The 26345-nt window shown below is 59.9% G+C and overlaps 13 protein-coding genes across 13 annotated transcripts; 7 read left to right on the top strand and 6 right to left on the bottom strand.

The window, feature by feature from the left end:
* Positions 1–230: 230 nt before the first annotated feature.
* MICPUN_75700 (predicted protein) lies at positions 231–1175 on the top strand (the record flags this gene model as incomplete). The annotated part of the gene is made up of 1 exon (XM_002503550.1): positions 231–1175. A coding segment is annotated over one exon (945 nt), but the record flags the coding sequence as incomplete, so codon positions are not given.
* Positions 1176–1323: 148 nt separating this feature from the next.
* MICPUN_60065 (hypothetical protein) lies at positions 1324–7497 on the top strand (the record flags this gene model as incomplete). Its single annotated transcript, XM_002503551.1, has 1 exon — positions 1324–7497. The coding sequence occupies one exon, from the start codon at positions 1324–1326 to the stop codon at positions 7495–7497; it is 6174 nt and encodes a 2057-aa protein (XP_002503597.1).
* A 275-nt stretch (positions 7498–7772) lies between these two features.
* On the bottom strand, positions 7773–9502 carry SSIIB (glycosyltransferase family 5 protein; the record flags this gene model as incomplete). Its single annotated transcript, XM_002503898.1, has 2 exons — positions 7773–9170; positions 9296–9502. 2 exons carry the CDS (start codon positions 9500–9502, stop codon positions 7773–7775), a joined length of 1605 nt encoding a protein of 534 aa, XP_002503944.1.
* A 391-nt stretch (positions 9503–9893) lies between these two features.
* Positions 9894–10805, top strand: MICPUN_108604 (predicted protein). The gene has a single exon (XM_002503552.1). It carries the CDS (start codon positions 9944–9946, stop codon positions 10586–10588), a length of 645 nt encoding a protein of 214 aa, XP_002503598.1. The 5' UTR covers positions 9894–9943; the 3' UTR covers positions 10589–10805.
* Positions 10806–10813: 8 nt separating this feature from the next.
* Positions 10814–11513, top strand: MICPUN_108605 (predicted protein). The gene has a single exon (XM_002503553.1). It carries the CDS (start codon positions 10899–10901, stop codon positions 11439–11441), a length of 543 nt encoding a protein of 180 aa, XP_002503599.1. The 5' UTR covers positions 10814–10898; the 3' UTR covers positions 11442–11513.
* Positions 11514–11537: 24 nt separating this feature from the next.
* On the bottom strand, positions 11538–12776 carry MICPUN_60068 (predicted protein; the record flags this gene model as incomplete). Its single annotated transcript, XM_002503899.1, has 1 exon — positions 11538–12776. One exon carries the CDS (start codon positions 12774–12776, stop codon positions 11538–11540), a length of 1239 nt encoding a protein of 412 aa, XP_002503945.1.
* Positions 12777–13303: 527 nt separating this feature from the next.
* Positions 13304–14861, top strand: MICPUN_108606 (predicted protein). The gene has a single exon (XM_002503554.1). The coding sequence runs from the start codon at positions 13374–13376 to the stop codon at positions 14775–14777; it is 1404 nt and encodes a 467-aa protein (XP_002503600.1). The 5' UTR covers positions 13304–13373; the 3' UTR covers positions 14778–14861.
* Positions 14862–14865: 4 nt separating this feature from the next.
* Positions 14866–15220, bottom strand: MICPUN_60070 (predicted protein; the record flags this gene model as incomplete). The annotated part of the gene is made up of 2 exons (XM_002503900.1): positions 14866–15033; positions 15140–15220. The coding sequence occupies 2 exons, from the start codon at positions 15218–15220 to the stop codon at positions 14866–14868; spliced, it is 249 nt and encodes an 82-aa protein (XP_002503946.1).
* Positions 15221–15453: 233 nt separating this feature from the next.
* Positions 15454–16458, top strand: MICPUN_101480 (mitochondrial carrier family; the record flags this gene model as incomplete). The annotated part of the gene is made up of 1 exon (XM_002503555.1): positions 15454–16458. The coding sequence occupies one exon, from the start codon at positions 15454–15456 to the stop codon at positions 16456–16458; it is 1005 nt and encodes a 334-aa protein (XP_002503601.1).
* Positions 16459–16928: 470 nt separating this feature from the next.
* Positions 16929–19607, top strand: MICPUN_60072 (p-type ATPase superfamily; the record flags this gene model as incomplete). Its single annotated transcript, XM_002503556.1, has 1 exon — positions 16929–19607. One exon carries the CDS (start codon positions 16929–16931, stop codon positions 19605–19607), a length of 2679 nt encoding a protein of 892 aa, XP_002503602.1.
* Positions 19608–20378: 771 nt separating this feature from the next.
* Positions 20379–20807, bottom strand: MICPUN_73774 (predicted protein; the record flags this gene model as incomplete). Its single annotated transcript, XM_002503901.1, has 1 exon — positions 20379–20807. A coding segment is annotated over one exon (429 nt), but the record flags the coding sequence as incomplete, so codon positions are not given.
* A 332-nt stretch (positions 20808–21139) lies between these two features.
* MICPUN_50982 (grf-like transcription factor) lies at positions 21140–23056 on the bottom strand (the record flags this gene model as incomplete). The annotated part of the gene is made up of 1 exon (XM_002503902.1): positions 21140–23056. The coding sequence occupies one exon, from the start codon at positions 23054–23056 to the stop codon at positions 21209–21211; it is 1848 nt and encodes a 615-aa protein (XP_002503948.1). The 3' UTR covers positions 21140–21208.
* A 1424-nt stretch (positions 23057–24480) lies between these two features.
* On the bottom strand, positions 24481–25998 carry MICPUN_101482 (predicted protein; the record flags this gene model as incomplete). Its single annotated transcript, XM_002503903.1, has 3 exons — positions 24481–24570; positions 24632–24721; positions 24844–25998. The coding sequence occupies 3 exons, from the start codon at positions 25996–25998 to the stop codon at positions 24481–24483; spliced, it is 1335 nt and encodes a 444-aa protein (XP_002503949.1).
* Positions 25999–26345: the final 347 nt, after the last annotated feature.

A 26345-nucleotide genomic window follows, 5' to 3' on the forward strand; every position in this document is an offset into this window, starting at 1 on the left:
CGTCTGTGAGCCGTAGGCGCGCGCGCCAACATCGTCGCGCCCTCGTTCGCTCCCCAGCCGCGTCCACGAGCGCGGATGATCATCTCGCGGATCTCGCGCGCCCAGTGCTCCGGTCGCACGGGCGGTCCAACCCCGCGTTCCAGATCGGCGCGAAGACCGTCTCCGTCGATACGGCACCTCCCATGGCAAAACATGCTCTGTTTACCGGGTCGACGGCCGCGTGGACCGCTGCGGGGCTTGGACTGGCGTTCGCGGCGCGCAGGCTGAAGAGGGACTTGGACACCCCTGGACGCCCGTGGATGGATGGAACCACCGTGGGTCGCGAGTACGACGCATGGACTGAGGAACAGATACTGGAGTACTACTGGGGCGAGCACATCCACTTGGGCTATTACAGCGACGATGACCTGGCCAAGGGCGCGGGGACTCTGCTGGGATGCAAGGTGAAGGACTTCATCGAGGCCAAGCTCGACTTTTGCGACGAGATGCTCGCCTGGTCCGAGTGCCCCGACAAACCCGCGAAGGTGCTCGACGTGGGTTGCGGCATAGGGGGTACCTCGAGGCACCTCGCAAAGACCTTCGGGTCTGGCACGCAGGTCACCGGTATCACCCTCTCTCCGAAGCAGGTGGAGAGGGCCACGGAGCTGGCGAAGGAGCAGAACCTGCCAAACGCTTCGTTCCGGGTGATGAACGCGCTTGAGATGGAGTTCCCCGCCGACACCTTCGACATGGTGTGGGCGTGCGAGTCCGGCGAGCACATGCCGGACAAGAAGAAGTACGTCGAAGAGATGGTGCGGGTGCTGAAACCCGGCGGTCGGCTCGTCATTGCCACCTGGTGCCAGCGTTCGACGCCGCCGGCTTTCACCGAAGAGGACCTGGTGAACCTTGACTACCTGTACAAGGAGTGGGCGCACCCGTACTTCATATCCATCGAGGAATACGCCTCACTGGTAGAGGGAACGACGACTATGAGAGATGTGGACACGGACGACTGGACGAGGCAGACGATTGCGAGCTGGAGGCACTCCATATGGGCGGGTGTTTGGGATCCGATACCTGTGTTCTCACGCCCAAATATTTGGTACAAGACTCTCAGAGACATAGTGTGCCTCGAGAGGATGAGGCGCGCGTTCGGGCGAGGGCTCATGCAGTACGGCATGATCAAGGGCGTCAAGGTCAAGGCTTCGAGATGAGGCGGATTGGGACGTAGATGGGGTAGTCTGTTGCATCTGAAATACACTATTTTTGTCGCCTGCACAAAAAGCTCCTAGTGTCCACCGTTGGTAACCTCGAGGTTTCAAAACGTAGAGCGCGGGGAGGCCCATGGGAGGCTGGCGCGGGGGAGCGTGGCGACTGCCGCTGGTGGTCGTCGCGCTCCTAACATGGTTAGCCGGATGTGGTGGTGATGCGGCCATCACGGGTCCTCCAGGGTTCGTGGCGGGGTACCCGCGCATCGAACGGGTCGGGGCGCTCACATTCGTGGTGGCGATTCGGTTGGACGTGCCCGGGGCGGTGGACCTGGTCGCGGCGAGCGCGAGCGAATATCCTGGGTGCGGCGAATGTTTCGAGGCTATGGGAGTCCAATGCGTAGACAGCTGCTTCGGCCAGTGCTTGGTGGCGTGCCTGATAGCGCAGAACGCGACGAACGCTACCACCGCACCTAAGCCATATTTCCGGAGGACGATCGAGTTGCCCAACCCGGGAAGGGAGACTCGGGTGCTGATCAGGGGCGCTTACAATCTGCAGCGACCCGATCTGAGCGGCACCTACGGAGACTTCGTGGTGTATCCCAACACCACGTATAGCGTGGCGGTGGCGCCGCGGAACTCATCCGCGTATCTCAACCAGCCCGGCGACGACGACACGGCGGTGGTGCACGTCACAACGGCGGCGGCGGTGTCATCGGACGCGTCGCTCGCTCGGCTGGGTTCGACCAACTCCACCGCCCTGACGCCCGCGTTCGATAACTCGTCGTCGCCGAGCACGTGGTCGTACGAGACGTCGGTCGCCGACGACGTGGACGCGGTCACGGTTTGGGCGCTGCCGTCGGCTGGCGCGGTGCACTCCGTCGTGATCGACGGCGTCGCCGCGAGGCCGGGACCGGGATCCGCCGCCGTCCCCGCGGGCGCGTACTCGACCGCGCCGAGGAGAGTGTTCTACGGCAGGAGCGAGCCCGTGGTGGTGGAGGTGACCGCGGAGGACCGGGAGACCCGCGCGAGGTACGAGTTGCACGTCACTCGGCGAAGGTCAACGGAGGCGAGACTCGCGGACCTCGTGCTGAGGTCGATCGAGATCAGACCGGCGTTCGATCCCGACGTGTACGCGTACAGCGCCACGGTAGCGCACGACGTCGTTAGCATGAGGGTGATACCCACGCTCATGGACACGCGGGCACAGGCGATCAGGGTGAACGCAGTTGTGCAGGAAAACAAAGCCGCCAGCAGGGATCTGCCACTGCGACTGGGGTCGACGCCCATATCGATCGAGATCACGGCGCAGGATCCAGCAGACGAGAACAAGAAGGTTTACCGGATAGATGTCACTCGCGCGTACGCGTCGACGGACGTGCAGCTCGGGGCGTTGGAAGTGAGCAGCGTGATGACCGAACGCACAGGGCGAGACATGGGTCTCATGCTCTTCAGGACAGTGCGCAGCAGCCACAAATTGACGCCGGCATTTGACGACTCACCGCTCGAGTCCGTGCAGAATGTATCTATCGTCGCGGACTACAACACATCGGTAGATAATACTGTGCAAAGGGTGACAGTGAAGGCGGCGGCTCGAGACCCTCAGGCCACCCTAGTGGTGAAAGCTGTGAGCCTCGATGTTGAAGGAAATAACAACGAGGTTATGGTTGCAGTTGCGGCACAGCCGTCCCCAGACAAGGAGAGACTTCCCGCGCCCTGGAACACTCTGTTGTACAAGTACGAACTTGACGTGGCGCCAGGTCGTACGCTGGTCACCCTCGACGTGATTGCAGAGGATCCAAGGCACTCGAGAGTCGTGAATCTTACAGTGTTCCATCACGCTCCCTCGACCGACGCCACTCTGTCTGATCTCGTGGTGCACGTCGCTCCAGGTCGTGCAGAGCCCACCTTGGTCCCGGCTTTCGATCCCAGCACGCTCGATTATACCGTTGACATCGATTATCACGACGAAGCAGTGCTCGTGATCCCCACGGTGGCCGATGATCAGTATCGCTTCTTGCGTGTCAACACAGTGCTTCAACGCTCTGGAGATCCATCGAGGGCATATTTTGTAAAACCTGGAGGCATGGCTGTGGTCACGGTGTCAGTCACGGCGGAAGATGGCGTTACTGTGATGAACTACGTGGTGGTGGTCCGTCGGGGCTTGCCAAGCGTGGAGGCTCGCCTCGCCGACCTCCTCGTTTCGACGGGCAACATGACTCCGGCATTCTCTCCAGACGTGTATCTGTACTCACTCGGACCGCTGAGATATGACCAGAACACGGTGCAGGTAACTCCGGTGGCGATGGACCCGGACCACGAGCGCATCCTCGTCAACGGCGCGAGACAGCCATCTGGATCCATATCGCGACAGATTGAAATCGAGGAAGGATACGGTAACGGCGCAGAATACACTCTGGGGAATGGCACGGTGGAGGTGATGGTCTGGGCAGAGAACGGGATGACATTCAAGACATACCGAATTTTGGTCACCCGGCAACCCGCGCCAATATCCGACAACGACGCGACGCTCAGGGAGCTGAGAATATCGCCGTCGGCGACTACGAGGTTGATTCCATCGTTTTCACCTCTGCAGTTTGATTACAGGCTCTTCGTGCCCAACAGAGAGCCATCTGTGGCAGTCACGCCAGTTTCCAACGACGTCGACGCCTTTCGGGTGTCCGTCAACGACGATGATGTCGGAAGCGGGGGAACTTTCATCACAACTATGGCGGATTTACTCGCCAGGGAGGACGTGGTGTTAGATATTGAGGTGCGTGCGAAGAGTTGCGGCCCGACCTACCAGCCCGCGGAGTGTGTTCGCAACCACTACAAGGTGGAGGTGCTCGAGTATGGACCCGGGGCGTACGATGGCTTGCTTCACACGCTGTCTGGCAACATGGTCGACCCCGGCGGCGCAGTGCGGGTCATGCGACCGTTCCCAGTGCCATTCAAAGATCCTGAAGGGTTTTTGGAGTCTCTGTCAGAGTTGCGGCTGAGTGAGTACGATATGGGGAAGAAGTCCAGTCAGACAGAGGGCTTCTGTGACAACTATTTGTGTGTCAATTCGGTGATTGATTCGTCGCTGACTGCGCTTGAAATTCAAGTGTCTGGAACTTTGGAAAGGTTGGTCGGTGACTCCTCGATTCCTAGCAGTGCCCTTCCCAACGCAACAGTGCAGTACTCGCCGAGTTTTCACAACGAGACAAGGTTTTATGTCGCTGATGTCAGCTCACCGCGGACTGAATCTATTCGCATCAATGCCACCGCAGCATCAAACATGATAACTGGAATCAGGATCAACGGAGTATCGGCAGACAGTGGCGTGTTTAGTGCTGACATCAAGCTCGATTACAGGACCACCATCGTCTCCATCGTCGTCACCGCAGGACGTTACGAGATTCAGAGCACTTACACGGTGCACATCTATCGCCCGTTAAATACCAACACGTTCCTGGCTGACTTTTCATTCTATGGGTACAATCTGCTCAAGTTTCAGGAGCCGAATTTGACATCTGTTCCGGAGCCAATGGAACCTTGCGACATGCACAACGCATCGCTTCGTCAGAGTTTGAACATCTCGTCTCATCACATGTGCGGTGGTACCGGAAGTGCGCTGGTAGTCGGCACTATCAGCTTGTTCCAAGGTCTCAACACCTCGGCGTTGGAAGACGGTGCTCCGGCTGGCGCTTTGCCTGGGTCTGCAAGCTCCACCCGAAAGCTCATTCATCCGTGTGATGACACGTTTTTGGCGACACACCCGGTGTTAAAGGAAGCATGCGCTAAGGCAGACATCGATGACATCATCGACTGTGAGCCTCAAGCCGATTCTGTGTTTCAAGTCGCAGCATTTGACTACAATTGGCCTGACTACCTCGTAAACGTCGAGTCAAGAACTGAATATTTGATCGCGAGCGTGTCAGTCATCGACAAGAACGCCGAGATGATTTCGATTGGGAAAGTTCGCAATTGCCGTGATGCACCGCGATCTTCCGGATGTGAAGGACGTGACTTTACGGACTTTGGATGGGACTACGGCGACTATGGGATTGTCTCAATGCGAGACAAGCACGAGTCACCTCCAATTGATGTTGACATCGGATCCACAGTTGGCACTGTCACCGTGACTGCGCATGATAGCATCACGAAAGGCACTTACAATTTTCGAGCGGTGAAGCTATCGCCGGTGGTGTACCCCGAAATTCTGAATCTCGGCAGTTATCTTGACGGGTTGATTGGTGACTCAGAGGATCCAAACTTTGAGATGGAATTTACCCTGCGCATGGCTGGCTTCAATCCGCTGTGGATCTTGGACTCCTTCTTCAGGCAGAACCTCGAGCAGCACGTGCGCAAGTATATAACTTATGCGGCCGTGGTTGAGGATGCAGTGGTTTCCGTGAAGATTTACGGTTCACCTCGCAATCAAAGCGCCTGTCGCCTTTTAGATCCAGGCGAGGCAGGCGGTGGTGTTGATGTGAAGGTGTACACAAAGTTCTGGAAGGAGACCGACGCGACCCATCTCCTCGCCTGGTTGGAAGGACAGGGTTGGCACAACGCTCGCGGATTTACGTTTGATGGCTATCTCCTTTCATTTGGGCCAATATATAAGGTCGACGGACCCAGTCAGCGGACGTTCCGTGCCACATTCATCCCCACCAGGCATCGCTACGAAGTCACGCTGCCAACTGGAACACGGCATGTGCCGTTGACAGTACCACCGCCGCCTCATGTGCCACCCATCGAAGGCTTTGGTGTCCGCGTCAACGGCGAGGAGTATACACTAGGAAGCACTTTCAGCGTCGAAGTGCCCCGCTGCGCGATCGGACCTCGCCACTGTGACGCCCGCCACTTGACCATCACCGCTGAGGCCTGCATATTTGATGAGTGCGTGACGTACACAGTTGTGGCAACCATCCCGGCTGTATCCATACCGGCGAATGACGCCTCAATGCGCGCGGTCAACATCACGGCCGGTCCGACCAATTCAACCGCTGGTGGCCGCATCTTGGTCGAGTACAGCCCGAGCTTCTTCCACGACGTGCGAAGATTCAGCGCTCGTGTGGATGGGGGGCTGGAGTTCCTGCACTTGAGCGTGGCACCAAACAGCCCGAGTTACTCCAGGCTGTTCATTAACGGAAGACCAACCTTACCTTACACTGAGGTGTCGGTTCCATTGTCGCTTCTTCTGACCGAACTGAACGGTGTGCTCACGGTCAGGGTCATCGCCGAGGACAACTTCACAACCTCCGACACTAAGATCCACGTCCTGGTTGATTCACCGCGCGGGCTCATGACGGACAACGCAAACGCGTTGGATCCTCTGAAGGGAAAGTACGGTTTCGACGGGGGAGTCCTCCCGGGCGGAGTAGATACCACTCCGCCAGAGTGGAAAGAGTCATACCCGCGGGTCGAACCCGTGTGGGAGGGTGGACCCCACCTGGAGCTTGCAGCGCAGACAATGGAGCCGGCTGTTGTCTATTGGGCTCTGGCGGTGCCGTGGTCTCGACCGCCAACGTCAAGGGAGGTTTATGATGCCGTGGTTCGTCTCAATCACACCAAGACTCGCTTAATTGAAGGGAGCGTCTCGGATTTTATCGCGGACGCACTCAATTCCTCCGTACCCGCGACCACAGAGAGCGGATTTGTTGCCACCGGAGTGATGACCAGCAGGTATTCCATGACGCGTGAGGAGCGTACGGCGGTGACCTGCTTGGATCCCAACGTGGGATTCGACGTTTATTTTGTAGCCGAAGACAAGGCACTGGACTTGTCTCTCAATCCAGCTGCGAATAGACAGACGGTTCCGACCTTGGTTCGAGGTGTGAAGCCCGGGAGCGGTCCTTTGGGGTTGCTTTACCCGTGGGTTGACTCCTTCTCGGAACTGCATGGAGATCTGTGGGAGAATATCACCGGAGGCGAGTTAATAGCGCTGTCATTACTTTTCGACGGAGCCGCAAGCAACCACTTTGCGAGCACGTACGCCGCAAAGGGATCGTTGGCATGTCCGGGAGCGGTTCACTTCGAGGTGACAGCCGTGAATGCATCCAGCGTCGACAGTTCATCCGGCGATGTCGTGCTCGAGGCACGCCGCGAGCCTGCAGGAGAAGCCGCTGGCGATTGGACCCAGCTTTGGAAGACGACGCTCCTGGATTTGAAGACGAAATCCGATGCATCAGTCGATGGCTGGATATCGGTCGTGTCGGAGAAGATCCCGGCTGGGGATTACTGGACCCTGCGATGGCGCGTCGAGGGATCATGCTGCCACTCATGGGCGCTGAGAAATCTGACGACAAGATACATCACGCCTTGAATAGCCAACTCATAGCAAGCAGGCCCAAAGGTAGAGAGAGACTGCTTGAAAGCTACAGATTGAAAATAATATGGTGAATAGTCTTTATTGATGAAATGATGTTCATCCTCCCATCTTCGGTACCCCTCGATGGCACCGGCGGCGCAAAAATTTAAGCAAGAATACATTTTTCATCCCCCCCCGTTGTGCGTACTGACCTTGATGCGAATCCTCGGCATCGACTTCCGCGACATTTCCCTTCAATCGAATCCTAATCGATTTCAAGTCCGTTCAATTTAATGAGAGTACTTTGCTTCGTAGAACTTCTGCTCATAGAGGTACGCGGCGTGATCCCACCCGAGGTCCTGGTGGCACGCGCGGAGTGCAACCTGCATGAAGCTCTCCCTGTGCGACTGGTAGGTGTAGATCGCCTGACCGAGGGCCCACTGGAGCTTATCCGGGGTCGCGCGCTCGAAGGTCCAGCCGGTACCATCGTTCTCGCCGTCGAAGTGACGCACGGTATCCCTGAGGCCTCCCACGGCGTGCACCACCGGCACCGTGCCGTAGTGCATGGCGTAGAGCTGGTTCAGGCCGCAAGGCTCAAACCTGGAAGGCATGAGGAGGATGTCGCACCCGGCGGTGATGCGGTGCGCCATCTCGTTGCTGAACCCGAGCCAGGACCTGACCTTGTCCCTGTTTCTGCACTCCATGTCGTAGAGGCGGTCCTTGAGGTCCTGCCTGCCGCTGCCGAGGAACACGAGCTGGATGTCCTGGTTCATCAGGAACTCCTCCGAGTCAAGCACAAGGTCGATGCCCTTCTGCTCATCGAGACGACCGATGAAACCGATCATGCACGCGTCGTGGCGCTCGGGCAGGCCGAGCGATCTCTGGAGCGCCGCCTTGCACGCCTGCTTGCCCGTCCAAAGACCCTCGAGGTTGAGCCCGTAGGTCTGGAATCCATCGGACTGCAGGAAGCGATCGTGCGAGGGGTCCCAGTCGTGGAAGTCAATGCCGTTAACAATACCGCTCACCTTGGCGGGGTCGGAGCGCACGGTGGGCGCGAGGCCCCAGCCGCCCTCGTCGGTACCCAACTCCCAGGCGTATCCGGGGCTCACGGCGATCACCTTGGTGGCGTAGTTGATTGCCGCCTTCATGATGTTCATGCAGGGACCCTCCATGGGGTCGTCTAGGTAGAACGCGCCAGTGTGCTGCTCGGGAAGACCGAGGCGCCAGACCTCTTCGGGGTGGGCCCTGCCCTGGTGAGCGATGTTGTGGACGATGTGCACCGCGCGCGCGTAGCCGAGCTTGAAGTGGTCCTGGTAGAACGCCCTGAGGTACACCGGGAGGAGGCCGGTGTGCCAGTCGTTAGAAACGTATATCAGGTTCTCATCGCCAAAGGGGAACCCGCCGCAGTGGACGTGCCAGACCGCCTCGATGCCCGCCTGGGACATCAGCGCGCCCCTCCACGCCACATCCATGGTGCTTCCAGCGTAAATCTGGTCGCCGACCTCGTGGAAGCAAGGGTGGTTAACGAATACGATGTCGACGCCGTCCCTGTTCAGGTGGTAGTACTCAACCTCAACCTCGGTTCCCATCACGTTGAACTTCTGGCGAGCGCAGGGGGTGTGGCACTCGTCGTAGTGGTGGTACATGGGGACGACGGACATGACGCGGTGGCCACGACGCACGAGCGCCTGCGAATACGATGAAAATTGGGGTCGAGATAAGCGCGAGGTCGGTGCGGGTTGGGCCGTCGAAGAAACGGAGCGGGTTTCGGGAGGGGGAATAGTATATCGACAAGATGGATCGGACCGCGCACCTTCGGAAGCGACTGAACGACGTCGCCGAGACCTCCAGTCTTAGAGAAAGGTGCGCACTCGGCGCCGACGATGACGACGTTGAGGCGGTCGAAATCGCCTTCCGCCTTCACGGCGACGCCGGAGCGGGTGCGGCGAGCAGGGGCCTTGACGACGTTGCGGAAAGCGCGGTTAGGGGCGGGGGCGAAGGACGACCTTGCAAGGGTCATCCTGCCCTGAACAGCAGCGGAGGAGGACATTGTACGCGTCGATGTGCACGATAGGGGAGTAGAGGTCGATTCGGGGGGTCACCGACGACGTTCGTTCGGAGCCGCGTGCGCGAGTATGGCAGCATGGGCTCGCCGGAGTTTCGAGTTTTCCGAAAGGTAAACTTTTTTTTCGTAAAACGCTCGCCAACGGCCAAATCGCGAGACAACGGAGCAATTTGATTGGACGGACACCCCAATTTTTGCCAATCGGGTGCCGAGCTGGCGCGTGGGCAGAAAAAACTGGTTCAAGATTTTTTCGTCAGATTTTTTGCTTAGAGCCCCTCCTCGCATCCCATCCCGCGGCTGCGCGGTGCAGGAGCTGACGAGGACTGCAACTGTCACAGTGCCGCTCCCGGAGCGCAAGGGTTCGACTCGTTCCAAAAATCCAAAGGGCTCCAGAACATGTCCGCGGCTGTTCACGCCACATTAGCAGTCAGGGCCCCCGTCAAGCCGTCGGCCCTGACCTCTCGCTTCGCCGTCGCCGCCGACGCGCGAGTTTCGCGACGAGCCCCCATTTCGTTTTCACGACACGGGCGCCGCGGGGCCCTCCGTGCGGTGGCCGCCATCGAAGACAACCAGGTCGTGACCATCCACTATGTGCTGAAGTTCGCCAGCGGTGAGGTTGCGGACGACACCCGCAAGCGTAACGCCCCCGTCAGGCTTCCAATCGGCCAGGGCGCGCTGTTCCCAACGCTGGAGGCAGGGATCAAGGAGATGGCCGAAGGGGAGAAGAGGGTGTTCAACCTGGCGTGCAAGGATGCGTACGGCGAGCGCGACGAGGGTAAGATCCAGAAGTTCCCCGCGTCCGCCGAGGAGCTCGAGTCCGTCAAGGCCCAGGTGCAGCCGGGCAGGGTCGTTCAGTTGCCGAACGGCGGTACGGCAGTGTGCGTCGGCTTTGAGGATGACGGCCTCATCCTCGACCTGAACCACCCGATGGCGGGCAAGGACCTGGAGTTCGAGATTGAGCTTGTGGAGGTCGAGGAGGGGCCGAAGCTGTTCGGCGTGCCGGTCGTGCCCTTCGACGTAAACAAGCTCGTGATGAAGTGAGAAGTATGACCTGAAGTTTTACGCGTGATGTGCCCGTAACTCGTTGCAATGGAGCCAAAGATGCCCCATTTTGCTGTGTACAAGTACGCGCCTGGCCCAACAGCTCTTTTACCTAATTCGGCACGTCGCCCCAACCCAGATCCTGCGGCGCGCGATGTTGCGAAGGGCCGCGAAACAGCTCGCGACATGCGCCTTTGATGCGGCGACAGCGCGAGGTGCGGCCGCGTCGAGTACCTCCCGAACCTTCTCGAGCTCCGCCGCGCACGCCACCACGGTGCTCTGCGTCCGCAAGGATGGGGAGGTCGTGGTGATGGCCGACGGTCAGGTCACGCTCGGCAGCCAGGTGATCAAGCCAAACGTCAAGAAAGTGCGTCGATTACAAGGCGGGGTCGTCGGAGGGTTCGCTGGCGCAACTGCGGACGCGTTCACTCTCTTCGAGCGGCTGGAGATGAAGCTCGAGGAGCACCCGGGACAGCTCACGCGCGCCGCGGTGGAGCTCGCCAAGGCGTGGCGCAACGACAAGTACCTTCGACGACTGGAGGCAACCATGGTGGTGGCGGACAAGCACCACACGTTTCAGATCACAGGTGGGGGCGATGTCATCGAACCCCACGACGGAGTCATCGGCATCGGCTCAGGAGGACCGTATGCCACCGCCGCAGCGAGGGCACTCGTCGACATCGACGGGATGGACGCGATGGCGATTGCCAAGAAGGCCATGAACATTGCTGCCGACACGTGCGTGTACACCAACCACAACTTCATCATCGAGTCCATTGGACCCAATGACGAAGTCGGCGGTGGCGACGCGGCGAAGAAGGGGGACGAGAAAGGAGGCAAAGAGAAGAAGTGAGTCGAGCCTTCGCCCACTGATTGTTTTTTTATTCTTGGTGTGCTGTTTGAAAGCCAAAACGGCTGCCTGAGCATGACAACGCCGCGCCTTCGGCCATCAGAACCCGGTGGCCCAGAAATCATCGGTATCGTCACGGTCGTTGAGCAGGGTCCCCGCCTCCTCGTCCGGGGCGTCCAGCAGGGATGGACCCGTTATCGGCGGCAAGCCGTCGCCAACGTCGTCCGACTCGCTGTCGTCGTCGCCTCCTCCCTTCTTCTTTAACCCCTCGTCCTCGTCCACCCACTTCAAGGGATTCGATCCCCACTCCTTGCGTTTCTTGGCTGTTTCGGTAGGGACGATGGGACCCGCCGCCGCCGGCTTCTTTCGCCCCGCCCCCGGACCATCTTCAGGCACTTCTCCGTTGTCGGTGACCCAACCCCTGGCCAGCTTGGCAGCCTTCCGGGCCCGACGCTTCTCCTCAAACTTCCTTTTCCGCGCATCGCGCCTCTCAGCCTTCAGACGCCTCTCCCTCACGACGGGATCTTCCTCGATATCGGGATCTTTTTCGCCTTCTTCGCCGTCGCTGCGATCGTCATCTCTGTTGTCCGCGTCTTTCTCCTTTGTGACAGCGTTTGACGAACCGTTTGCTGTGGCGGCGCCCCCGCCGTCCACACGCCCGTCGACGTCATCGTCATCCTGATCGATGTCTTCGTCTTCGTCATCGTCGTCATCGTTTTGCCCGCCTATGTCGCCCCCGGGAGCCCCCGTCGCCCCCGCGCCGCTCGTCAGCTCCTTGAGTCGCTCCGTCTGCCCCCCAGCCTCCGCTGCCGCCATCGCAGTGTTGATGCTGACGTGGTCCCTCTCGAGCCCCTCCTCGGCCATCTGGTCGAAGAGCTCGAGGGCGCGCTCCCAGTCCCCGCCTCGCATGCACGCGCTCATTGCCACGTTATAGGTGATGGTGGACCTGTCGTGACCCTCCCGGGGCATGGTCTCAAAGAGCTCCAGCGCTCGCTCCCAGTCTCCTCCCTTGGAGCACGCGCTCATCGTGGCGTTGTACACGATGGTGTTGGTCTCCACGCCCTGGTCCCGCATGGCGTCGAATATCTCCACGCACTTGCTCCAGTCGCCCTTCTTCCGGCACCTCGTGGAGAACATAGTGAACGCGCGAGGGTCCCGCCGTATGGGCGCCTCCTTGTCGTTCAGCGCGGCGGCGATGACCGCCGCCACGCCACCCTCCGGGGCGTTGAGGATCTCCTGCGCCACCTCGTACACGCGGCCGCCCGGGGTCTTGCCGCGGGACGGCTTGAACCCCTTCTTCTTATTCTTTTTGACCCCGCTCATCGCCGGCTTGCCCATGGCGACGGGCGAAGCCCAGAGAGCTCCGCTTGGACGAGTGCCACAGATGTAAAGCGCAGCAGTAGATTGGCGCGCGCTGCCAGAAAAAAGGCACGATGTCGGCAAAAATCTCCTTTCTCTCTATTCCTGTGTAATTGCCCGTTCGGGGCGAACAGATTACCCATTTGCCCGTTTTCCAAGTCAAAAAAATGAATCGATGTCCTTTCACGCTGTGATAAGTCCGACAGCCGCGCCCCCGCGCCCCTTCTTTTTGTCTTCTTAACGGGCCGGGGAGGGGACCACTGTCTGACGCACCGGAGCTGGGTTCGCGCGCTGGGCAGCCGCGACGACGCGTTTCATCGGAGACACGAGCGCGGCACTCCTCCCCGCAGCCCCGCGCGTGGCGACGTTTTAAGGGGACGACACACCCGCGGGCAGAAGTGCCCTTTTGTTGGTGACGACGACAAAATGCGCGCTCCTTTGCTGGTGGCGTGCCTCCTGGCGCTCGTCCATCCTGGCGCGTGCGGACGACCGCTCTACGATGATTCATCTCCAGCGCCGTCGGACCCCACGGTGCTGAGCTTGTGTGACTGCCACTTCGTCCCCTATGGAGGGGCGATGAACGAGCCCTCCGAAGCTTTGGCGTGCAAGAAGGACGGGTTCTTCGTCGCCGGCTTCGAGACCCCGGGTCAGTACTCCCAGCTCAAGGGCCAGTACATCCCGCTCTCGAGGGCCATCTGCTGTCGACCGTGCCTGCCGCCGGGTGACTCCGCGTTGCCGGGCGTGAAGGGTAACGTGACCGCCGAGGACGTGGTGGCCATCTCCTCCGACTGCCAGGCCTCAGCCAAACCGTCCCGTGGTTCGTCCGTCGGGGGGCAGACGTGCCCCGCGGACTCGTTTGTGCAGGGATTTGCCCACGACGTGCGAGCGAACCCGACCAGCGCCCCCGATGATCAATACTACTATCCCACCGGGAACGCGCAGTGCTGCTCGCCGCGGCTGCTTCTCAGGGACGGAGACGAGCTCCCGGTGGAGCGGTGTTTCTGCACGGAGCAGTCGGCGGCGTACGCTGTGGGGTGCGGCGCCGCGAACACCCCAGACTCGGCGCAAGCGTCGGGTGCTCTCATTTATGCGTTCGACAACGAGGTGTCGGCGCTCTCGGCCTTGGGGGAGAAGATTGAGGTTCCCGTGACCCCAGTGCGATGCTGCAAGCTGTGCCTTTCGCCAAACGCGAGACCAGCAATGAATGATTGTTCGCCCCTGAATTACTGCGGAGGGAACGGGGACTGTACAGTCGATGGGCACTGCCAGTGTAAGACGGGTTGGATGGGGAGCTCGTGCGAGACCCAGGTTGACGACGAAGGCACCATGACAGATTGGGCAACAAACGGGATGAAAATTGTCATTGGAGTGATCCTCGGCTGCTGCTTCGGGCGCCCCATCATGCGGTGCTTGGGCCTGGAGCCGCGGAGGCGCCTGGCCGGTGACCTCGAGGAGGAGCTTTTACCTGCACAGCCGCAGAATGACTGGGAGTTTGAAGCCAGTGACCTGTCCACGTCGGATGACGGGGAAGGGGACGAGGACGACGACAATGCAACCGAGAGCGACGAAGAACACGGGCGCGACGGCACACGCCAGCGCGACGAGGATTCGGGAGCTGATGCCGATGCCGACGTTGAGGCCGCGCCGACGGAGAGCGTGGAGATTTCCGAGGCTGATGAGGACACCCCCCGCGACGAGGAAGCCGCGGAGACCTCAAGCGAGGTGACCAAGGAAAGGAAACCCGACCCGTCTCTTGGCGATGAGGAGCTCAAGGAGGTGACGTCGCCCAGTCACGATGCGGAGGAAAAAGTCGTTAAGAATCGGAGCACGGCAGAGTGTACGGTCTGCATGTCCGCGCGCGTGCAGGTGGTGTTGGTGCCGTGCGGGCACGCTTGCCTCTGCCGCGGGTGCGCAAGGCGGATGCGCCTCTGCCCAATTTGCAGGCGCGAGGTGCAGAGACGGCAAAAGTTGTACATCTAGCTAGCGAAGAGAAGGGAGGATGGGGCTTTGCCCGACATTGCCGCTCGTCGTTTGATGTTGTTTTACCAAAACGAAACTTGTTACACCCCTACACGCCACCCTGACCAGAACTGTACGCTTGGAGTACCACCCCCGAGATCATGCGAGTCGCGTCCACGTACCTGTCCGTGCACCGCGACACGCAGGTGGCCTCGCCACTGCTCAGACTGGGGCCGGGCTTCGTGATGCACTTCGCGAAGCACTTCTCCCTCACCGTCTGCGGTGGTGGTCGGGAACGATAGTCAGCCTCGGCTTCGAGGTGGAGTGGGGCGGCGGAATGAGAGCGGCAGGAAATAGGTCGAGGACCAGATCGGGGGTCTCACCGTGAAGAATTCCTGGGCGTAAGCGTTGGCGAGTTCCGCCTGCACCTGTTGCTTCACCAACTCCGAGTTTTGGCTGTCCATTTCTGCCGAGAGCGTCCGCGCGACGTCAAGTGGGGCGGCGACGGCGACCGGACCGAACTCAATCGCAGTCCAACATGGTCGGTTGCAACTTCGGGGGTGAGCGAGCGGCAAAAATCAACTTTTTTGAGACTGATTTCATGTGCTGAGGTGTCCTGCGACCTTCACGAGCGCGTCGATCGATCCTGGCCCCTGAAAAAGCGGCGCTTGGCGAGAGCGACTTTGAACAGAGCGCGATGGCGTCATCGGGAACGCTCGCTGGAATCGACCAGACCACCAAGGAGCAAATCGCGGCTGCCGCGAGCAACGTCCACGTGCCGAAGGTCGAGATGTCGTCCAAGCCAATCTCCCCGTGGTATAACGTGAAGCAGGCTGGCGGCCTCACCCCGCTTGAGATGGGATTGAACTTCGGGCTGGTCGGCGCTAGCTGCGTCGCGGCGCAGGGAACCGTGCACTGGACGCGCACGGCGATGGTCCAGCAGCAGTTGGCCGGCATGCGCGGAGAGGTTCCACTCGGGATGATGGCACAGACTTCCGCCATCTTCCGCTCCGAGGGGATGCGGGGCCTGTACCGCGGCTTCTCCGCCGCTGCGTTGCGCGAGGCGACGTACAGTAGCCTGCGTTTTGGCCTGTACGAGCCGCTCAAGGTGATGATGGACACCAGCGACGGCAAAGAGGAACTCGCTGTGTGGAAAAAGGTCACTGCGGGGCTCGTCGCGGGCGCTGGCGCGGCTGCCATCGCGTCTCCCTCCGACCTCATCATGATCCAGATGGCGGCGAGCAAGCAGTTCCCACCGCCGTCCATGTACCAGGTGGCGAGTCAGGTGATCGCCAAGGATGGCATCGCGGGCCTGTACAAGGGAATCGGCACGACTGTGACGCGGGCAGCGGTGCTCGGCGCCACGAAGATGGCCACCTACGACGTCGTCAAGACGGAGCTCAGGAAGAACGGTTGGGCGGAGGGTCCCGGTTTGGTGTTCGCCGCATCCGTCGTGACTGGCCTCGCAATCACCATCACAACCTCGCCGGCTACGAACATGCAGACGATCATCATGAGTGGGAACGCGGCGGGAGGTGGGAGCGGGATGTTGTCGGCTGCCCAGGACATCTTGCGGCGCCAGGGTCCGGTGGGTTTCTTCCGAGGCTTTGGCATGCAGTGGGCCAGGTTCGGGCCGTACGCGGTGGTGCAGTTCGCGGTGTGGGAGAACCTGAGGAAGGCATGCGGCATCGGAGCCATCTGAGAGGTGGGGACTCGACGGATTGCGATTCGACGATAGCAGGGAGGGGTGGGGATGAGGAGCCCCTTCCACGTTAGCTAACTTGACTGGAAATGGCCCAAATTTGTCGTTCCAAAAAAAAATAATAAGTCAATTTTTGGTGACTGACGAGCTGTGCAGCATGAGACAGATCTGCGTCCAATCCGGAAGTGGATTTTTTCCAGTCCGGAATATCTCGAGCTACAGGGGGACGGTACGGGAGGGCGCGTGCACCAGACCTTCAAGGCGCCCTGTGACGCGACCAACGCACCGCGAGGAAGATGACAGGATGTTGTTACCGCGTGAGCACCCTGCGGCGTCTGAGCACCACCAGTGCCCTCGTGCGCAGCGCCGGTACTCGATCTCGGCGGGCAGCTCAAGCGATTATCCCGATGATCTCCCGACGGGCTGAGTCACCCCGCCCCGCAGCCACCAGACCGGGGGCGACGGGGGCGATGCCGACGGGGATGTTTGGGTGGCGCGGTAAACATTTAGGTCGTATTGGCGGCGCGGGGACGTATTCGCGTCAACTATGGTCCCCCCCGCGCGCCTCTGGAGCCACCCTCGCCGAAGAGGGGGTGTCCTCGGCGGTGAATCGTCAGGAGGAGGAAAACGAGGGCTCCACGATCCTCTTCACAGTGGAGGGCATGAGGTGCGGGGGATGTTCCGCGGCGGTGCAGAAGGTGCTCGTCGCAACCCCGGGCGTGTCGCGTGCGGCGGTCAACCTCGTCACGGAGACCGCCGCGGTGGAGCTCGCGGCTGGGGCGTCGGAGTCCACCATCGCCGAGTTCACCAAGGCTGTCGGGGACAAGGGATTCACCATGTCCCCCCGCCCCGTGGGCCGCGCCGCAGAGGAGGCCGCGATCAAGGCAGAGGCTCGACGCGCGGAAGAGATGGAGCGTACGAAGTGGGACCTGTACAAGGCGTGGGGGCTGACGGGCCTCTGTCTGGTCACCCATACCACCCATCACCTGCACCACTTTGGGCTACACGAGTACGCGCACGGCGAGCTGCTCACCGCGCTCGGGCAGCCGTGGGTCGGGGGAGCCATCGCCGTGCTAGCCCTCGCGGGACCCGGGGCGGGGATCATGCGAGAGGGATTCAAGGCTTTGGCGAACGGTGCCCCGAACATGAACTCACTCGTGGGCGTGGGCGCCTCGGCAGCCTTTGCACTGTCCATCGCGGGGGCGCTCGCCCCCCCCGTCATCGGTGACTACGGCGTACCGGTCAACAACGACTTTTTCGAAGAGCCCGTGCTGCTCCTAGCGTTCATCCTTCTCGGGCGAGCGCTGGAATCGCGCGCCAGGGCCAGGGCCGCCTCTGACCTTCGATCATTGTCCACCTTGCTCCCGCTGGACGCGAGACTTGTGGTGGCAGACAAGCTCCCAGAGGTTGGCGACGACTCCGACCCGATGACGGTAAGTGTGGACCGCCTGGCGCTGCGACCAGGGGATCTGGTACGCGTCCTTCCAGGTGAGGTCATACCAGTAGACGGTGAAGTCGTGTCCGGCGCCGCGGCGGTGGACGAGGCGACGCTCACTGGGGAACCCCTCCTTGTGCCAAAGGCTGGCGGCGATCAGGTCTCTGCGGGTACTGGCGTGTTCGAGGGACCGCTCACCGTCAGGGCCACCACTGCAGGTGACGGTAGCGTCGCGGCAGGGATCGCGCGGACTGTTGCTGACGCGCAAGCTCGCGCCGCACCCGTGCAGCGGCTCGCGGATGCCGTCGCGGGTCCCTTTGTGTACGGAGTCATGGCTGCCTCGGCGACAACTTTCGCGTTCTGGAACTTTGCTGGCGATGCCTTCTTCCCCGGAGCGCTCTTGGAGGCATCTGGGGGCGCTGGGGCGACGCTGGGGGCCTTGAAACTCGCCACAGATGTTCTTGTGGTGGCGTGTCCGTGTGCCTTAGGTCTAGCGACCCCGACCGCGGTCCTTGTTGCCACTTCTGCTGGCGCCCGGCTTGGGCTGTTGCTGCGGGGAGGGGATGTCCTGGAGGCTTCCGCCCAGATAGACACCGTGGCGCTGGACAAGACTGGCACGATCACCGAGGGAAAACCCAGAGTCACGGGTGTAGCATGTGCTAGCGACGAACTCACCAGTGCGGACGTGCTGAGGCTCGCGGCGGCGGTGGAGTCGACGACAACGCACCCTTTGGCGGCTGCTGTGGAAGAGGCTGCCACTGCGGCAGTCACTGCCGATCGGGGACCCCATAACACTCTGCCCCGCGCTGACGACGCCGAAACATCTCCGGGTCGTGGTGCGGCGGCCAATGTCGAGGGGAAACGCGTGTACGTGGGCAACCCAGAGTGGGTTGAGTCACAAGTGGGTGCCCCTGCCGGGTCAGCGGCTGCACTGAGCGCCGCTGCGGCGGACAACTCCGAAGCAACCGGTGGGCCGGCGGCTGCCGCGTGTAGTCTCGTCGCCGTGGGCATTGAAGGTGAGGGTATCATCGGTGCCATAGCACTAGCGGATAAGATCAGGCCCGGTGCCGCCGGCGCGGTCCGTCGACTGGTTGATATGGGCCTGAAAGTGGTGATTCTCTCTGGCGACAGGCAGCCGGCTGTGGATGCCATCGCCCAGGAGCTCGGTCTTGGAGGTAGTGTGGTAGCCAAGGGTGGTTTGCTTCCGGCTGACAAGGAAGCGTTCGTGAAAGGACTACAGGAGCGAGGCGCGAAGGTTGCGATGGTCGGTGACGGCATCAACGACGCCCCAGCGCTTGTTGCTGCAGATGTGGGAATGGCTGTGAGCGGCGGCATGGAGGCCACGGCGCAGGCTGCCGGCGTCGTCCTGCTTGGCGATAAGGACGACGGAAAGTCCGGGGTTGCAGGCGGCGGCGTGGGTCAAGCCGCGGATGCGATCGAACTGGGTCGTTCCGCGCTCTCGAAAATTCGTCAGAATCTTGGATGGGCTCTGGCGTACAACTTGGTCGGGATCCCGGTTGCCGCTGGAGTGCTGCTCCCGGAGTATGGGATCAGTCTCAACCCGGCTGCAGCTGGTGCGATGATGGCGCTCTCGTCTGTAGCTGTGGTCACAAATAGCTTACTGCTTAAGGTTCCCGGTGGTGTGGAGCGTGCGGGCGCTCCAGGTGATGGACTCATCAAAAGACCCAGTGCCCGCCCGGCGCCAGCCCGGTGAGGACACGAGGCATCATAAAATTTAAGTGGTAATCTTCTCACACTTTACTTTACATCTAAACACTACAGACATTGATGATCTTACTCGCACTACTGCACATTTCACAAATAATCACAATCGTCAGACCGCGACGGGGCTGCCCTCTCGATCCCGATCTTGCGGTGCCACGTCAAACTTTGTGCCGACGAGCTCCTCGCTGAGTTCCCAGAGCCTTCTCCCGAGCCGTGCATCCATCGCCTCAAAACTCGGGGACTTCTCCCCGAATTCGGGTGCAAAGATGCCCCTGAGAAAGCCATATACCATGCCCTCCTCTGGCAGGTAGTAGTCGGGGGGGCCGCAATAGTATGCCCCCTGTGTTTCACCTGTGTTCCTGCCGAGTACCATATGAGTGGTCAACATTCCCGCAGTCTCCAGCGACGTTGCAAGCGGAGGGTAGTTGAAGGCGAACTTAAGCAGCGCTTGAACGGGTGCGCTCTGATTCCGGAATAAACCAGATGTCGGGACGAACCCCGGGCTGAACGCGTTGCAGACCACATCTGCGTCGTCTCCGAGTGAATCTCGGAGCCGCCTCGCCAGTTCCCTTGCAAACAGGACACCGCATAGCTTGCTGTCCTTGTACGCCTTGTTGCCGTCGAAGTCGCCGCCGTCGCACATCTCGAAATCTGGGCCTGATTCAAGACCAGAAAGATCACCGAGGGTCGGGACCGCGCCGTTCCTGCCGTCCGGGCTCTCGGCATTGTGTATCTCTCCACTTGTGATAACAATTCGCTTTCGAGCCCCAGCTGTTGAAAGAAGTTTGGGCAAGAGCCCTTGGCAGAGGAGAAAGTGGCCGAGATGGTTCACTCCGATGGTCTCTTCGAACCCCTGCTTGGTACGCTTGGCTGTTTGAGGCCCGGCGGCCATACCCATGGCGGCTCTGTCAGGAGCGACCCCCGCGTTGAGCACGATCGCTGAAAAGGACTCGTACGCGACGTCATCCACGAATTTCTTGATCGAAGATAAGTCCGCGAGGTCTATCCCAACGGCCTCAAGGGAGCCCGTCCCGGTCGTGCCAGAAGCGGCGACGATCGATTTCACTGCTTTTCCCGCTTTCTCTTCGGTGCGCCCGGCGACGATCACCCTGCATCCCGCTTCGTAGAGCTGCCTCGACGACTCCCAACCGATTCCCGATGTTCCCCCGGTGACCAGGACCGTGTGCCCGATTGTTGGGGCCACCAGTTGCCGGGGGTCGATCCCGCGAAAAACCCGGGTTTCCCCGACTCCGGCGGCGCGAACGACCCGTGATGGGGCTCGACTCTTGGTACGTCGAAGAGTAGACGCACGGAGGGGCAGTAAGACGGTGGAAGACATGTCGTGACCGGGGCGCCTTCCAAAGTAGCTTAACCTGGCTGCTGGAAAAGTAACAAGAATGCCGAAAAGCGGCGGCGACTGGAACGGATCAGATCCAAGGCCAAGGTGTTGATCTCTTGTGGTGGCATTTTTTAAACCGAGTTTTCAGGGTTCGCACAAAGTGGTCCGATCCGCACTCCCAAAGAATCAAGTGTAGTGATTGAATTTCAAGTCTAAATTTGCTATCCTCGAAGGTGCGACCTTCGCAACACTTACTTCCTCGGAGAGTCCTGCCTCTCGGAGGGAGTTGCTGTCGCACCGGGCATGCCTCCGCCCGCGGCTGCATACATCATCATCGCCATATACATCGCGTTCGGGTCAATAGATGGCGCGGCAGGAGGCGCGGGAACTCCCCCAGGGTTGCCTCCAGACATCATCGCCATCATAAACGGATTGAACATTGCGCCCGGAGGAAGCTGAGGAGGAGCCGCGGGCACCGGTTGAACCGCAGAAGGTGAAGCTGCTGCCAATGTCTCTTTCGTCACCAATATTCTGGCGTGAACCGTGCGAGCGCTTGCCATGAATATCGGCCAAGTCTCTCCACCGAGAACTCTTGGCACACCGTGCTCGTCGGTGTACGCAACTTGAAGTGTCGAAGGATCGTAGCGACCGCCAGTAGGTGGAGGGGCTCCTGCTATACCAGCCAATGTGCAGTGCAAAGCATCAAACGAGGAAAGCGCAGCTAGAGATAGCGTCCGATGGATGGTTGGTCCAGTTTCACCCTGTCCTGTTGTATCTCCCGCTGCTGGAAACGTTGCGAGCTCAACAGTGCAGCTCACGCTTGGTGGCAGCGATCCAGCCATGCCAGCACTAGCGGCAGCCATCGCAGCAACTGCAGCAGCAGCAGATGCAGCAGCAGATGCGCCCATCGCAGACTGCGTTGCTGCTGCTGTGGCGGAAGTATGTAAATTTTCAAATGAGAACGGTGCCTTTGACGGCGTCGGTCGGACCGTTCCCGAGCCAGGTGCTGATGCTGCCGGCACAGAAGCCGGCCATCTGCCAAAACCAAAAGCCGCAGGCATCATCCCACCGAGCGCACGCATCATATTCTCTTTATGATGAAGCTCGTCTAAAGCGGATGCGGCCGCTGACAGAAGGGGTGATGCCAAAAATGGGTTTTGAGCGCCAAACGGCATACCGCCACTGTGCACGTCCTTCGCGCCTGGATCTGGCATCCATCGAGGCCTCTTTACTCCACCATTTGCTCCCTGCTGCTTCGAGGCTGCTGCACTCCGACTCCCAGCGGACCATCTCATGTGCTTTGGACAATGTTTGTGACCAGGAACCGCCATCTCTGAGCAGCGCCAGTTTTTACCATCGTTTCTGCTGCATCGTATCTGGCCCACGGGAACCTCCACAGGAGCCCCGCCCTTTTTTGTCCCACCGCCCTCCTTTGCCTTTCCAATCGCCGCACCACTTCCGAATCCAGTGGTGGCCTGGGCGCGCTTCTGTGACTTCGCGCTCGGAGATACCGTTGGCTGTTCAGTGGGAAGTTCTAGCTCGACTCTTTCGCGTATCTTGTTCAGTATCCAATCCTTGTTGTGAACCTTGGTGGGGACTCCGAAAATCTCCTCGTACTTGCTCTGGAGCTGGCGGGTTGACATTGCTTGCCTCAACTTCTCTTGCGTGGACGACGCCTTCTGCTCGTTCTCCGGCTGCTCTTCCATCTTCCTCTCCGTAGGGTCAGATGTACCGCGATCGTTCGCAGCATCGATAGCCTTCTCGGGCGTCTCGCCCGCCACGCCGGCAGCCGCCGCCCCCTGGTCAGTCTCCTCCTTGACCTCCTTCTCCTTGTTCTTGTTCTTGTCTGCGACGTCGTGCCTCCTCAGACGAGGGCGTTTGGCATCCCCCATGACTGGTTCGTGACACTGTAAGTCGACCGCAGTCTCGGCGTTGGTCTCATCATCGTTTGGGTCACTCAAGTCACTACCCGCATCGCCCGCGTGTTCGCCACTGGAGGTTTGCGCGTTTTCCCCGCTGGAGGTCTGCACGTGTCTCTCGAGCGGGCCGCCGGGTGAGGTCTTCCACTTCTCGACCCTCTGCGGCTCTTGATCCTCCATCGCTGGCAGCGCGCTCTTCGGATGAAGAGCCGTCGCTGACATGACGTCCTCTGCGATGTCGAAACGTGGGTTGACGTGGCAAAGTCAGGAAAGGGTGGTGCGACAACTCTCAGTCACCGTGGCGACCTTTCGTTGAGTCTGACTGCCCATATTCATAAGATTCCCAAGGGTGGACCCTTCGCCAGGAGGATTCCGGAGGATGCAGGGCGTTCGAAAATAAAACGTGGCGACATAAATTCGGGCGTCCGAGAGTCAGTGTCCTCAAGAACTCACGAGCGACGCGCGACAACCCGGTCGCCGCTCGCAAGAGAATGACGGGAAAAGACGGCCCGAAAGGAAAACCCGGGCCAATTACCACCGGACGGAGAGGACGGAGAGGACCGAGCGTCGCGCCATAATCGAGCGCAAAGTCGACACCAATCTTCGCCAAAACTAGGTTATTTTCGGGGAAAAAGATCGAATATTCGTGCAAAACCTCGCGGCGTCATGGGCCGTGCTTCACTCACGTCACGGGGAGGTGCACCGCAGGAGGGAGATAGATGCCCGCTGGTGGCCTTTTCTTTTATTCGTTCGGGGAGGTGCGACGGCCCGCCAACGAGGCCGTCGCTTCGGCACTAATGACTCCCGCGGCCGAGAAAGACCCGCGGGGCTTTTGGTTAGCTCGAAGATCCCCGAGCGAGTGCGAATCGAACGCGCCCGCGCGTCTCTATGACGAAGCCTCGCTCCCGGAAAACACGGTTTCGTTTGGGGCCTGCTTTTCGCGGGAGAAAGTTCTGAAATTCCGATCTCGACAGAGAAATCTCTGACTGCGTTGCTGTGCGATGCAGATGATTGATTCATTACAATTAGAATCGCAGACGCTGACGTGTAATGCCACGTGGCGCATGCCAGGATGCAGCGATGTCTTTTTTGGTTGCTGAACCATCAGCATCGCCCACAGAAGCGTTCCCTCCAAAACGGACAAAAAATCTCGGGAGCCTGTTCAGACTGTCCTGGGGTTCGCGACTCACAGGCTCCGGCTGGCTGGAACAGGTCGTCCCCAGCGGCAACCACAGCCATACATAGGAGCGCCGCTCCGCACTTTAGACCACGCGCTCAATCCTGGAGAAATCCACCTTAAAGTCGTCGTCGAGGACCTCGAAGGTCACGCCGGTGGCCTGCGACGGGTGCACGGGGAGGGGAGGTGAGCGCAGATCGGGTTGGGAGGCGTCGCCGATTGGTTGCGGAATCGGACAGGAGCGCTCACCTTGACGGCATCGACGAACATTTTCCCGCCAGCCACCGAGGGCGTAAGTACTCCGCCGATGAAAGGAAGCCTGAATTACGCGTGTTGTATTCAGTCAGCGGGGTGGAGACACGGGGTGTCCGGGAGAGTGGACCATCGCGGGAAGGCTTATTGCTGGAGGCAGCGGGACAAGGGTGTCTTACTCTTCGCGCTTGGTCGTCAGGAGCATGGTCATTTCGACGGCAAACCTGGCGGTCTCGTCGTATCCATCTCCTCCAGATATCTTCGTCTGAGGTGGGGTAAATATCATTCACGAGGTGATGGCGTGGTTCGAAAGTGAGCACGCTTACCCGAATCTTGGAGCCATCTTCGGCAGTGGCGTGAAAGTAGTAGTCGATGAAGAGCTTGGAACGAACGTCCTCGGCGAGTCCATCGCCGAGCTGCAGAGGAGCAAAATGACGTCAGCGACTAGAAAACACACGAAATCTCGCAAATTGTGCTCGAGAGGCATTCAGGAAAAACATGGAAGTCCAAATGAGCGCCGAGACATGCGACAACCCACCCCGAAAAGTTTGCCTTCTTTCTTCAGCTTCTCTTCCTCCTTCTTCGAGCTCGTGTTAGCTGATGTGACCTCTTTGGCCACCTCCTCCGACGGGAAAAGAAGGTGTTCGCTGTAATTTAAATGTCTGCCGTACGGATCTTCGCCGAGGTCCGCCAACAGCCAGTTCGAGCGCCTGATCAGGCGGGTATCGTAGAACGCGTATGTGAACGGCCCCGACCAGCCCTCAAACTCTGGGAAATACTCAACCTTGGCGAGAACCTTGTCGGAGTCCTCGGGTCGTTTGCCATCGCCGACCGTGCCACCGAGAGCGAACGGATCACCCATGATTTTGACAAATTTACCCATCTCGGCGGTCATGGCTGCGCGCGTGGCGAGAGTGCCTCCTGACGGGGCGCCGCCGTTGCTGGTGATGAAGCATCGCAATGTCTTCAACTCGGCGTCGGTGACCTTCTTGAGCTCCTCGGCGGTGAAAAACGCGGCCAAGTCGGGTAGACCTCCGGCTCCGGCGGAGTTCGGGCAGATAATGACATTTCTCTTCTTAGCCCAGTCGTGCAGCGGGATCAGCTTGTGCGTAAAGGGCACCTCGCCGTTGACATCGACGTAGTCGCACTCGAAGTCGATGCACGCCTCGACGAGGAGGTGAGCGTTCGTCTTGATGAAAGGGCCAGCGACGTTGAGCACGCAGCGACATTTCTGCACCATCTTGCGTATATCCATGGAGTTAGAGATATCGGCCTTGAAGATCTCTGGCCTATACGTGGCGTCTGGGAACTTTGCGAGGACCTCGTCAAGACGATCCGAGAGCTTGCTTGGGGTTCGACCGGCCAACGCGAAGGTAACTTCGCTGCCGAGGCCGCGGACATGCTTGTAGATGTACTCGAGAACGAGGGATCCGGTGTAGCCCGAGGCGCCGTACACGACGAACGTGAACGGTCGTTCTTCTTTTTCGACCGTCTTTCCGAAGTGCAGCCGGAAAAACTCTCGCAGCTCTCGCTCCTTCAGGGTCTTCCAGTACTTCTCCATCAGGTCGCGGTTTCCCTCGAAAAAGTGCTTGCACAGAGCATTCTTGATGACGTCGGGCTGCATGAGAGAGTCGAGGAATTCGTTGGGAATGTACACGCCTTCATCGCCCGGTACTTTGAATGAGATAGACATGTCGCGATGTTCTGTCGCGCGTGCTGAGCTCACGCCTCCTGTTTGGGCGTGCTCGACGCGCCGAAGAACTTCCTCGACTCCTACACCCTCGGGAAAAACGCACGCGTCGATCGGCCTCCCATCGAGCTCGCAGACGCAATTCAGTTTAGAGGGCTCAAAATACAACATAAATGGCAACAGATGACCAGTTATAAATTTCCCCGCGGATATTACCACGATGAGCGAAAATTAACCACAGCGGTTTAGTCAGGTTGCGCTAAGTAAACTTCCCTTCGGAAAAAAATTAAGATCAGCGGCTCCCCAAACGGAAGGAGGCCTCAAGAATCCCGGTCAACACTGTCCCGGCA

This window comes from Micromonas commoda, chromosome 7 (assembly GCF_000090985.2).
Source record: "Micromonas commoda chromosome 7, complete sequence".
Classification (NCBI taxonomy): Eukaryota; Viridiplantae; Chlorophyta; class Mamiellophyceae; order Mamiellales; family Mamiellaceae; genus Micromonas; species Micromonas commoda.